We start from the raw sequence: 13,684 nt of genomic DNA on the forward strand, positions 1-13,684 counted from the left end.
CCACCGGCCGCTCCCCCCCGCTTCCCCCCGGTGGCGCTGGGGCGCCCCCTGGCGGGCACACGAGGGGATGCGCCACTACGGAGGCGGGGCGAGGGGCGGGGCGAGGCCGAAAGGGGGCGTGGTCATTCATTCGGGTTCCAGCCAGGGGGGGCTTGCGCGCCTGCGCACTGGCACCACCGGCTCGCGGCCCCTCCGGCTTGCCGTCCTTTCCCGGCATGCAAAGCGGCCGGGGTTTGGCGGTGTCATGGCGGTGGCGGAGGCCGTGTCTCGGAGCTCGGACATGTTTGATGAGATCGTCATGGCTGAGGAGAGGTGGGGGAGCCTTGGCCGGGGCCCTGGGACCTCGCGGGACAGGCGGGACTCCTCGCTTGCCGCGGGTAACGGGTCGGCCTAGGGGGAGGGAGCGGAGGCCTGGGCTTGGGCCTGGACCTCCACAGTCGGCAGTGGGGGCTGAGAAAGAAAAAGTGAGGGGCGAGGGGCGGGTAATGAGCCCGGGGAAGGGGTGAGGAAAAAGAAGGGTGGGGGAAATTCTCCTTTTCGCTACGGTTGAGCAACGGACCTGCTCGGTCTTGGCTCTTCCACTGTGTGTGGAAACTTGCCCCGGAGTTGTGAGCTTGTAGTCAGCAGTGTTATTCTGGTGAAAGTTCTGAGCTGGACTGCTGAGTGTGTTATTTTTGGCAAATTATTATAAGCGTGTTTGCAAAGATCACAGTGTGCATAAATGCATTTTAATTTTTAACGTCATGTGATATTTCTAAATCTGGGCAGTTGGAGGTGATGTGGCATGTTTTTGTTTCTGTGAGTTGTGTGCAGTGTGAGTTCGATATGAAATGAAAATAGGTGATAAAAATTAATGCTCCTGTCTTTACAGGTTTCATGGTGAGGGGTATCAGGAGGGCTATGCTGAAGGCAGTCACGTTGGAGTTGTTGAGGGACGGAGGTATGGATCGCTCCATGGTGCCAAGATCGGGTCTGAGGTAAATGGGAAAATACTTCAGAATCACAATGTTTTTGTCATTAGAAAATTATTATAATAAAGAAACCATTAGGTAAAGCCCTATATATCGGTAGTCTGAGGCCTGCTATGTTACACTGCTTTGTGTGTATCAAAGAGGGCCTATAAAACTAGTTTAAAGGTGATGTTTTTATTTGAATGGATGGTGGGATGTTTTCTGAATTTACTTGCTCTATGAGATTCTGATTAATAAGATAAGGACAATAAGAGAAAATCAAACCAGCTTGCTCAGAAAAAAATTCATAGTGGACAGTATAGTTATTTTTATAATCCAAAATTGTGGCTAAAGGCCCCCCTGTACCATATCCTGTGGCTCAGCATTAGGAAAAACATGTAACGTTGACACATCTTGAGCAGAGAACCATAAAGGGGTCTGTGTTGCACTCTGTTATTTCTAATAGTGTGAGAGTTTGGTTGAGGTACAATTTTTCTTTAGTAGATGAAGTCAGTTCTGTATAGTGCCACACAACAGCATGCCTGAATCAGTAGCTTTTCTGGAAATAAAAGGACCAGAGGGTGGTGGTGAGGCACCTTGACTTGTCTTATGAGTCTAACTCAATTTTCTTATAACATGAAGTGCATTCAGTGCTGTACACTGTACTTACAGGATTTTTGGACCTGAACTGGATTTTTTCAGCTTTGATGGGAAGCTATAGTACAGGATTCATGGCAGGCATTATTTCAAGTACAGCACGACAAATCTGTCTCTATTCAATCAATTGAAGACCTTTGGGTAATTTGGAAATTTGCCCTTTTGATGTTTCCAGGTTTCAGAAAATTAATTATCTACAGAAAGAACAGTAGCATTGGCATTAATCCTTTTTGAAGTGAAAAAGGTAAACTGTCAAATTCTGAAAGGATGGTTATCATAAAATTTTGGGTTGCCTTTGGGTGTGATACAGAGACATACAGTGATGAAATATTTTCCTACTTAGCTCTACAATTATGTAATTCCAAGATAAGAATGTTAAACAGCAGTCTCCAAAGCTGGCTAGTTTTATATAAAACGGTCCTAGACAAACCATAACAGAGAAGTACTCTAATCTGCTTATATTGGGGAAGCTCCAGAGGATGGTAGGATTTTAGACAGTGAGTCACATTGAAAAAGAGAAAGAGGGACTTGGGTAATCTTAGACCTCTCAGCCTATTTTGTGTATTGGGCAAAATTATGATACTTATCTGTTAATTGCCTTGCTTGATAGAGTATTAAAGTAAGACATCATAATTAAAGTGTGTTTGTTCTCGGGCATGTTCCTCAGGCAGGCTTAGACATAGCATCTGCTTGGGCTCAAGCAGAAGATTGGCACTGCTGCCCTGTGGTATGGCAGTGCTAATTAAACTGAGAGGTCTGTGGCTAAGTGTCCAGGGGCCAGGTGTTTTTTATCGTAGTAGCTTGCATTTACAGCAGGGGTGACTGCTATACCTGTCAGTTGTTTCCATTTACCTTGGATCTTTGAGCAGCGTTGGGACATGCAAATTACATTTTTGTCAGCAAAAAATTAATTGGAAGCCTCACTTCAAATATGCTTGAGCACTTAATGGGATGTTAAGTCCTTAATCCATGTTTGGGCCTTAAAAGGAACCTTGTGCTTCTTTCTGTTTCCATGTTACCCTCTTGAGTTAACCTGGTAAAATTGTTTGTGTATTAGCTCAGAAAAAAGCGTTGTTTCCTCTTTGGTTGATTTAGTAGCTCCTTCAGTCCAGCTTGCACATCTTTTTGTAGGGCTGTTCTCTAAATGTCTCCCTACTATCACGCTTTAATAAATTTGGAGGTTCAAGGCATATAAAGTATGGCTCATGTTCTGCAAAATTGCTTTTTATGCTGCATTTAAAATATTTTGTTCTCTGATGCTAGACAGATTCTTACAAGAATTTTTCTGACTCTTGTACTGTGTAATGCAGATAGGGTAAATCACATGAGGGCTAATTTACTGAACTCTCCAGCATAGAAACATGTTTGTATATCCAGTGATTTGTTTCCTGAAGGATTGGATACAATGTAGTGCTTTTATTTTTGTTTGACTACATATACTACGTGTGTTTATTTTTTTTCCCTCATGACATTCTGATAAATTCACAGATTGGCTGCTACCTTGGATTTGCCCTGACGTGGCAGTGTCTGCTCCAGAAATGCATGGATGAAAAGAAAAGGTAAGGTAAAAAACCCTCTACTTTTCCTTTAATACTGTTTCAAATTATGGTGTCCAGTTTTGCCTCTTGTCCAGTACAAAAGAAATAGTGAAAACCAGAAGAAATGTGAACAGAGGGCCACTAAGGTGGTATCATGTGCAGGACCATGTGATACTGAAAAGAGAATAAGGGAACTTGGTTTTTTCAGCTTGGAGAAGAGAAGGCAAGGGAGTTCCCTGGTTGTACCACATAAGGGGAAGTTCGAGATAAGCTGGAGACACGTTCCTTGCAGAGGTGCACAGTGAAAGGACAATAGGCAACTTTCACAATTTGAAACAAAGTTCTAATGGGGCATAAGGAGAAGGTCCTTTCCAGTGCAACCAGCTACATGCTGGGACGAGTTGTCCAGAGAGACTCTAGAAGCTCCATCTTTGTAGATTTTCAAAATCTGGTTGGAGATAACGCTGAGCAACTTCATCTAGCTTTGAAGTTAGTCCAGCTTCTGCAAAAAGTGGCCTAGGTGACCTCCAGCTGTCCCTTCCAACCTACATTTTTCTATGACTTCCATTCTTTTCTCCATATGTTTTTTTTCTCTATCCACTTTTGATTATTTTATCCGACAGAATTGCCCCCATACTGTCAACCATTTTGATATGTGTTCTGGTGAGCTTTATGTATTGCATTTCTTCATTGCGCTCAGTCATGTAGTCAATATTTCTGAAGATTTGTGAATATTTCTCAACTTTTGGCAGGTGACTTAAAAGGGAGACTTAACTTTCAGTTGTGCTACAGCTGAATTTCTGATTATGGCTTAAATGTGTATTAAATACACACTCTCGGTGACCTAAATGGGAGAAGCTGAATGAAAAAGAAGGCTGGGTTCTGTGCTCTGAATTATTGTATATAAGTATTAGTGTAATTTTCGTATTGAGAGGTTGAAAAAAGCATCTGTAGTAGGCTCATTGTTTTTTCTGTTTTGATTTTTTTTTTTTCTGGTAGCAAAAAGATAAGGGCTCTGGATTCATTAATAGGGATGATACAGAAATTCCCATATGAAGACCCCACATATGATAAGCTGCAAGAAGATCTGGAAAAAATCAGAGGAAAATTTAAACAGGTTTGTAGGATTAAGTTGTTATTTTAGCACAAAATGGCATTACTTTCTGAAAATATTTAGTCTCTAAACCTGCTCAAAAACACAGTATTTGTGCAGAGCAATTATTGTTCTCCTTTTGCAATCATAGTAAGAATACTTCAAATAAAGTGAATTAAGTGAAAATACTTGAAAATTCCCCAACCAATAACAAATGCAAAATAGAAGAAAAATATTCTTTAAATGAAAATTGAAAATATTATTTGACAATGAATTACAAGTGGAAATAGAAGAAGAGAAATTAGGAGTTCTGTTGGACATTCTTCTTGGAAAATAGATGCTTTGAAACGCTTTCGTGTATTCTTTTTTAGGTTTGTTCAATGCTAAACATTCAGTCTGATTTTAGAATTGGTACTGAAAGATCTTCGCTAACATTTTGAGTATTACAGATGAAGATAAACATGGATGACCAAAGAAGAAACATTAAAAGAACAGATAACTGGAAAAGTGTTTATCTACTCTTATTTTAAACAAAATCGAAACAGTGATTTTGAGAGGTGCTAGATATTGAAGGGGAAAGGGAAAAGCATTGAACTTGCAGTAGTACTTCCCATGTGTCATTTTACATTTATTATCTCCGGGTTTTATTTTGAGACGCTGAAACACCAGTGTGCAAACCTGTTAAATAGAAATACTTGTTTTAATTCCTCACTAGCCTTGCACCGATAGATGAATTCCTCAAAAGGAAAACGTGCATTTGCAAAGTTTCCTTATGCAAAGGGTGTATGTTATTTAAAAATCTGCGTATGCAGATGATTCGGTTTACACGATGTGTAAATGTTGTAGGTGAAGTAAAATATAATCAGTTGCCTGCAGACTTTGCAGTAGGAAACATTTTTGTGGGTAAAGGGTAGAATGACAAATGAAGTCAGAATGTGAAGGAGGGAGGTTAAGATTCCTGCTCCTAAAGTAGCTGCAGCTCAGAACGTGATGTTTGAACTTTCCACTAGTTCTCCAGACTGATCCAGTGTGGGGAAAAAAACCCCACCCATGCCCCCCAAAAAGCTAGCAATTTAAGTGATCAGTGGGAGAAACATGTCTACTAGAAGAGTTGTGATACTAATTTATTATTTATTAGTACAGTTTATCAGGAAATAGCTTTTTATTTTCCAGTCTTGAAAATACACTTTTTAGTCCAAAAAATGGATGCTGTCAGCTAAACGTATTCAACTATGTTAGTTTAAGAGAAATACAATTATTTTACCTGAAAGATGTTTTAGGTTGGGCTGCTAGATGTCTTTGTATACCATCTGCAATACAATTTTGTAATGGATTATAGAAGACCTTTCATCAGTTGTAACATATATGTGTCTGGTGAAGTCTAAATGGCATAGTGTGGCCTCATAAAGAGAGATTTGACTTCCGTGGGTATCAAAAGCTATGTGCATGTTTTAATGTGGCCATAACAGCACTACTTTGTGCCATCTAGACCTCAATTCTGTTTTACTTGTACAGCTTTTTTATAATAAAAAAGAAAATTTTTTTTTTATACAAGAAAATAAGCAACTTGAATTTTTAGAACGTTCGCTGTCTATTCACATCTGGGATATGAAGGACATGCTTTCTGGTAACACTTTTGGATTTTGGACTGTGGTCTAAAACCAATTTTGCTGACTGTATGGAGGGAGTTGTGTGCATATATATCAATTTATTTCAAAATAATATGTTAATTTTTGTCTATTTCCTAAGTATGCAAGTATACCAGTCAGAGGCTTTTCTTAATAACTGGTTGCTTTTTGTTTGTTTGTTTAATTATTTTACACGTGTAAGCATTCAAACAGCTTTGATACACATAGTGAGTCTCAGGGCCATCTAGTGGAGGAGGTGGTTGTGTTGTGTAAGAAATAGATTATAAGAGTTCGCAAATATTCGTATAGATAGAAGCTGTTAAAATAGAGCACAGAACGTATGTATGCAGGATACAGCTCTTCTTGAGTACAGCTGGCTTTTAATTGTTATGCAGCTAAACCACTGGGACCCAGAACAAGCACCGAACTGCAAGTACCTGAAAATAGAAGCAAAATAAAATAGCACACCCTGTAATCTCAGTACATAAGTAGATACAGAACAAAAAGATCACATACTAGAAAGAAGAAAGCTAGTTTGACTTTATATCATTTGAGAGAAGTCCAAATTTGAACAAGTTGTCTCTGCATCCACAAACCAGTTCCTTTTTGCAAATAAAAGTATTTTACCTGTTTACTATAAAGTAATGAAAGGTACTCTGTCATTAATTTTGGCTCAAAATATTTTTTGTTGAAATCCATGAAGGATGCTTTAAGTAAACTCCCCCTGGATCTTGGTCTAAAAATGATAGTACAAAGAGAAGTAAATGCTGGAGGTCTGAGTATTCATGTTTTAAAATATAGCGTTTTTTGGAATCTTTGTACCTGGTTTACACAAATATATGTAAAAGCAGCAAGGGAGGGGATCTGAGAGCTCAAAGTATCTGAAGCATTTGATTACTAGAAGTGCATAATATGTAAGTTGTATGCAAAATACTGGATTATATTGAAAACAAAATTATTTTTGTTCAACTAAGGAGAGAAAGGGTCTTTGCAGATCAAGTGGTTAATGACTTGCTTTGAAAATGGGTTTGGTGGCTAATTTTCTTGTATTGCTTTAATTTTCTTTATAACAATTAAATTTACCTGATTAGAATAAATTATTTCTCTATGTAAAATGCATATATATACATATTTAACTATAAAGATTGTAGCAACCAGGTTTTCAAACTGGCATATGCTGGGTTTAGGGTTTTGCCTGTTAGGTCTTTAACTTAGCTGCATACGTGTGTACATACTGATGGAGTCTCTTATTCCATGTACTTTTCTGAATATCTTCTGTCTCGTGTCTTGTATGGGCCATGATGGTGTTTATTAAATAAGGTAAAGTTAAAAATTCTGTTGGATATGTAGTTGTATACTTTCTTCGGTGCCAACTTTTTAAACTGTTTTCTGCAACGGAGTTGTGGGGTTCTCTGTGGTGTTCAGGGCTGTAACAGTGGAGTCTTCACAGCATACTGTCGGGGTATTTTTATACCTTATTTACAGCTAAGGAGTTAAAGTGCAGGTTATGTCAAGAACATTGATTTGCCTTAACCAATGTGAGATGAGTAATGTGACTTGTTCCAACTAATTTTGCATTTTGAGTACTTGAATACTTCAGAATGTGCTTCTTGCCAACATCAAGAGCGGCTATGAGTACTTAGCTTTTTGCGTGTTTGTATTTTTGCCTGTGTTTCTCAGATCAGTCACCTAGAAAATGAGGTCCATTACAGTTAGCAAACACCTGTGCAAAATGTGTGCTTAAGCCAGCTAAAATGCTACTGGGGAAAAAAAAAAAAAACCAACAAAAACATAAAAATTTCAAAAATCAGTATTCAGTTTTGTGAGATATAAGCATATGGTGTTTTTTCATTTGATGCCTTTCTTGTTATATCTTCCCAAAATCTGTAACAAATGCAAACCAATTCTTATAAATGGGTTTATTAGTTTCATGTCCTGCTTACTCATCCCATGTCTTGAATGGTCAGGACTCTGGTGGAAGCAAGTGTTACACTGTAATTAAAGACTCTATCAGAAGATCTGTGCGCAGAGGCGTGAATAAAGCTTCTGTGGACCACGGTCATTCAGACATTTCCTGGTTTGAATGCTTGACTGTGCAACTTAAGTATTGCTTTAAAGACCGGGTGGAAAAGATACAGAGGGCGGGGAGAAATGCAATCTTGTAGATTACAATATTGGCTATTAATAAAAGTGGGACGTGGAGGTTGTGACTCTGTGCTGTATCATCAAAGAGGTTTGAAATTTTGCAGAAGTACTTGATCTGTTAAGAAAATTTAAGATAGAAAATTTCTGCAAAAAATTATTGAAGTTGCTAAGACTTAAAAATATATTGCTGTGTTCACCACCTCTAGTTGTTGCTCAGTAGTTAGGGAGGAATGTCTGAAACATTTACCTTACAAATTTCTGACTTGCCTGGGCTGCGTTGTGGCTTGTTTTGTTTCTTCATGATCATCTCAGCTGAAGCTGTAGAATCCAGAATTTTATTAAAAGGTGGATACAAAGCTAATTACTGCTAGCGTACTGAAGTCACCGTAGTCCAGAAGACTTGCAGTTTTTCTTTCTATGATACGTGATGAGTACAAGAAATAGTGGGTTTTGAAGCATCAGCAGAGAAAGGTAAGCTTTTAGTACAGTGAATTAATTCCCTGCAGAATTGCGTGCTGATTCAATGCTGGGATCATCAGCTGCTAATACCAAATTAGCCATCACTAGAACATGTCAATCTGACTTTGTAGGTTATCTGTGTTATTGTACTACATCAGTATAGTAACATAGCCAACATAGGAGACTTTAGAAATCTTTATTACCATAAAGTAGTACTTGTTCATTCTCATGAAATATATGAAAGGTAAAAAACATGCGTCATTGTAAGTGACGGTTGATTTGGAAGTGGCTTGCTAGACAATGTTTTTAATTGTTCTGTCATATTTCTTACATGGAATGACAAATTATTGGTCAATTACATATGTATATCTGGTTTTGGCACAGCAAAACTGCGTAGAGAAGATTTCCGAGTAGGTATAAGAAATAGCATATAGCTTTTGTCTAGAAAAATTAGAAAGCTTGGTTGTAGTTGTGCAGAATTTATGTGGATGGCCTCTGAAATAGTGGTATACTGACTGAAAGAATTAAACTGATAACTTGTTTAAAATAAAATTACAGAGTTTTCTTCTAGCAAAATGTTTAGGGAGAAAGAAGATTGATTATTCAGTCTGTGCACTAGACAGAATCAACATCAGTATTTGTCACTGTCATTTTTGATTGTTTAGCAGCATATTTTGCTGCTTTATCTCATTGTAATAATAATTACAGTTTGTAACCTTCAGCATCTTCTTCAGGATTCTGGGGAATAATCAGCGCTGCATGGAATCTTTATTGATTGTAGGAACTGTGAGTCAGCAACCCTTTAATTTTTTTAGTTGCAGCTATTGTTCCAGCAGCAAGCTTTACTGCTATTGTCCACTGTTTGTCCAGCTCACGTTTACTGGACTGTGGGAACGGATTAGGGTTTCATGGCTTTTTTTTTTTCCTTCTTGCATAAACTCTTGATCAAAGACATTCCTTGGATGACAAAACACTGTATACTGTGTCACACAGTCCTGACCAGACTGCATGATCGGTAGTTTAAAAACACATGCCTACATTGTTCTCTAAACTGGCTTTTTTTTTTTTGCAATGTATGTGCAGACATTGAATTTTTGAGACCCCACTTACCTTCTTGAAAAAACACATACAGAAGTTATTGTTAATAAGCATTTGACAGTTTTTGAAATACGAGTAAAAAAACAAATGCCTATTTGAAACTAAGAATCAATATAATACTATATCACTTTTAAGCAGAGCTAGAGGTTATATCTGCAGTGTATTTCCTTCTTGAGGAGACCTTGGTCGTGGTGCAGTTAGTCAAGTGCTCTGTAAGCCAAAAACCACATGGGGTTATGACATCATTTTCTGTGTCATATGCAGAACACCTGAGTAAGATGGAGAGTAATTTGAGCACAATTTGGGAATTCCTAACCTTGCTTCACCGTAGGTGTGTTGTTAGAACCACATGTTGAGGATCTGGCCCATTATAGTCGCATGTCGTGCTCTTAACTTAAGTTCTCTTATGCAATAAGATGAGGACAAACTTCACAAAAATCCAGTAGCATCATTATTTCTTAAAGTAATGAGAAAGAAACAAATTGTGTTAAGAGAAAAATCTGGAGAGACTTTTTCAAGGAGCTGTGACTTGTGATTTGCCTGAAATTCTCCGGCAGAAGACACCTTAAGCAGATTTACAGAGGGATTTAAAAACCTGGAGGACTATATTTAGGTGGTTGGAAAGTTGTTTGAGGATGAGAGAACACTTGTGTTCCCACAAACATGTGAAGCTTTGCCTGTACTTGTTTGACTCTGCAGCACTGTTGAACACTATCATGCAGGAGTGAAGGCAGGTGAGAAAGATATTGGCCATAAGGGAGGAACCTTTCCGATCCTTTGCAGTCCAAGTGTCTCCATGAAAAGAGACACCTGAATTAATATGTGGCTGATCAATATATTGTGTAAAAGGAACAAAGTGGTCATAGTGAATGATTGAAACAGCTACAGGAATATTGAGTCAAAAACATGAAATAAATGTATTGTGTTTATAAGAAATAATGTTTACTTTTGAGCAAATTGCTCATGCCTGCTGAAAAACTTGGGAAGATGGTTGTGTCTACGCATATAAAAAGATCATAGCTATATTTCACAGTATACATTTGCTGAAGATTTAAAGTAGCCAACATCCAAATGTAAAGAGCTATGGCCTGTCAGTGTTCAAGGAGCAAAAAAGCTGTTCAAAAGTAATACCCTGTATTCAAACAATCTATAGTGATAAAATCTAATAAAGGAGAAATAAAACATCAAAAAGCTCAGTTGCCCGTTTCAGACAGTTTGCCATCAGTGTAGCGACTTGGGACATTAGGTCACTGCGTGGGTGCTGGCTCCAGTGAGTTGTCGTAATGCTCTAGTGGTGGTTTAGTGGTCTTTGCTAAATGATTTGCCCATCTCAGCCCAGCTCCTTGAAGACTGGTGCTGATGTCAAAAATAACGTCCTTACAGTGGGTAACGTGGTAGCTGTTGTAGGAGACCAGGCATTTACTGGAGTATAGCTTGTGGATGGATTAAGGCAAGTGTCAAAGGGTAGTCAAGTGGGATGGATGAAATAAAACGGCACCGCTCAGCAACATATAATCTAATATTTATTTACTTAGCAGTTGGGAATGGTGAGTGGGTAGCTATTTCCATTGTGCACTGCACACAGTACACGCACAAATCAAAGCCCTAGACCTTCGCCACATGGATCCAGGAGAAGAGGGCTCCGGAGAACCAGTCAGATCCTGGCTTGGAGCTTGGCCTGTGCATGTAGCGATTCCTCCTTTGGTTCGTTTTTCTGCGTGGTATTCCTTATCTGTACCCAGAGCTCTTTCCGACCCCGAGGGGTTACCCTTTTAACCAGTTATTGCTTTATATATTTGTCAGCACAAGCAGTCCCAGGCCATTCTCTCTTGACTTTTTCCATATCTAAGGCCAGTTACTGGTGGGGAGGAGGTTCCTATTGCCTTCTGGTCACCCACCCCAGACCTGTTACCAAGTGTGAATTTAGCAACAGTTGCCTAATGAAGTTCTTATTTTGCTTCTTTGTTTTCCAGTTCATGCCAGATTAGTCAGAGCTGAGCAGATGTAGTCAAGGTCTCATTTCACTGGGCAGTCTTTGGCTTTCAGGTAGGCTTCACCCCTCCACAGATATGTTAGCAGGGAAGATTGTAGTGTGACTGTCCATTAGCATGTATTTTTAATATGATGGGAATATAATTTTCTACTGCAGTCTTCAAGTAAGCGGACAGACAGACTGATATTCTGGTTTTGAGATGGATCGCTATGTGTGTTTTTTTCTAATCTGAAATAAACACTAGTTGTTATATTTCTTCAAGGATGTTATCATAACTAAGAAAAGTAAAACTGTTGTTGCGTTGATCTGTGTATGATAGTGACTGCTTCTGAAAAGCTTGGGTCTGTTCTGTGAAGGAATTAATTGATGCTTGACGACCACGTTAAAAACATCTTCAGGAGTTCAGTAGACGTGGTTGTGTACCCCTGGAGAAGATCTGTTGCCCACACACTGTGGTGGTGCTTCTGCGTCAGCAGGACCTGCACAGAGTGAGGATGCTGCCTGTGTGCTTTACTCCTGGTTTGCTGTGAGCACAGTCTTTCTGCCAGTAGTTCCCTCCTCAGGAAAATGATGGCTGTGACTAATTTGTGACTTCCCTGAAATACGAAGCTTTTTAATACACAGTGTTCACACAGGCAAAAAGTGGGATAGATCTAAGTAGGGCTCTGTGGATGCTAATGGGATTGCCAAGAAACTATTTCTCTTTTCTTTCTTTAATGTCTATCACACTAAAGAAACAAAAGGGTAACTTCTGCCTTGCTTCTAAGTTTGTACTCCTTGACCCTAAAGAGCAAAATCAGAAGTCTGGCAAGTCTCACATTATCAGTGCAATCCAGTTGACTAATTTGCAATCCCTTTCTCATCGTTTGATTGGAATATTGTGTGGAACTCAAGTCAAAAGCCAGATGGGAATCTATGTTTGCCATGACAATGCAATTACTATTATCAGTTATATTTGTGGGATCGTAAAAATACCATGTTTGTCTGAAGAGATACATTTCCCATAAAACGATGCTGGCAGGGATTCATTAAAATGCCATCATTTATAGCTTTACTGCCTTTGTCCCATTGTAGCTTTTCAATGACATTGCCAGGAATCTTTATCAGAGTATCTAGCCCACATGCCTGGGTCATTCCTATGACTCCTTTGAAATAATAGCTCCAAGCTTCACTTTCTCCTCTATCTTCCGGAGTTTTCTATCACTTAAAATGCCAGATATGCTTGAATGTAAGTGGATTGCGAGTTTTTACATTTAACAGATCTTCTTTAATCTTTAATAAAGAGTATGTGAACTTAAGTGTTCGTTAAAGGTCCAAGCCTGTCAATCAGTCTGAAATCAGCAATGGAATTGAGGAGGTTTTTGGGAGGTTTTTCTGTGTACACGTCTCAATCTGATGTAAGAAAATACAGTATTTTTCCCTTCCATAAGCTACAGCATAGCTTAGCTGAACATGCATATTTTTTATGGCCTATAGTAAATTGTTTTTCTTGCTACATTCTTGTCTTTCTGCCCTTTGCAATGGGAGTAATACTGGCATAGTTCACCCAACATTCAAATTTAGTAGTCTGCATTTAGAGATGATGTTTGAGAGAAGGAAAATGTAAATAACAGAGCTGACTGTGGGCTTAAACCTAGTTAAGTCACAGAACACTTCAGTCGGTTTAATAGAGTTTATAAAACAGATAGGAAAGGCAAAACCCACTTAACATGTTCAACAAAATGCAGGTTTAAATTTCTCACTGAATCATTTTATCAGCAAAAGGTTTTTTTGTCCGAAATCAACATTTCATAAGTACGTCTTCACTCAATTTTCAAACATTTAAAATTAAAGGGGTTAGTCATCAGTGATACAAAAGCAAGCCTTTTTTTTTTTTTTTCCCCCCTGATTTTTCTTTAAAATATGCAGAAGTTTTGCAGAAAACTGATAAAAGATCTGTGTGGAAAAAACGAGTTGTTCTTGACCAAACTGAGTCCAATTTAAGCTTTGGCTTGATCTGTATTCAAAGTCCCTGTGAATCTGGTTTAGATGTTCTTTCACTGCTACACAAATCTTCTTCGGTGACCTACCAGTGTGATTTGACCATATTGAGGAGCTCCCCATTTCGAATGGAAAAAATTACA

At 38.7% G+C, this 13,684-nt stretch overlaps 1 protein-coding gene across 1 annotated transcript; it reads left to right on the top strand.

Annotated features, from left to right (window-relative positions):
- Positions 1-225: 225 nt before the first annotated feature.
- On the top strand, positions 226-7,196 carry LTO1 (LTO1 maturation factor of ABCE1). The gene is made up of 5 exons (XM_074148412.1): positions 226-312; positions 872-977; positions 3,096-3,166; positions 4,145-4,262; positions 4,610-7,196. Exons 1-5 carry the CDS (start codon positions 245-247, stop codon positions 4,676-4,678), a joined length of 432 nt encoding a protein of 143 aa, XP_074004513.1. The 5' UTR covers positions 226-244; the 3' UTR covers positions 4,679-7,196.
- The last annotated feature ends 6,488 nt before the right edge of the window (positions 7,197-13,684 follow it).

This window comes from Numenius arquata, chromosome 6, assembly GCF_964106895.1.
Source record: "Numenius arquata chromosome 6, bNumArq3.hap1.1, whole genome shotgun sequence".
Lineage (NCBI taxonomy): Eukaryota > Metazoa > Chordata > Aves > Charadriiformes > Scolopacidae > Numenius > Numenius arquata.

Coding starts and splice junctions, on each gene's coding strand:
- LTO1 (XM_074148412.1), top strand. CDS start 245: ATGGCGGTGGCGGAGGCCGTGTCTCGGAGCTCGGACATGTTTGATGAG. Junction 3,167..4,144: donor TGCATGGATGAAAAGAAAAG/GTAAGGTAAAAA, acceptor TTTTTCTGGTAG/CAAAAAGATAAGGGCTCTGG. Junction 4,263..4,609: donor TCAGAGGAAAATTTAAACAG/GTTTGTAGGATT, acceptor ATTCTTTTTTAG/GTTTGTTCAATGCTAAACAT.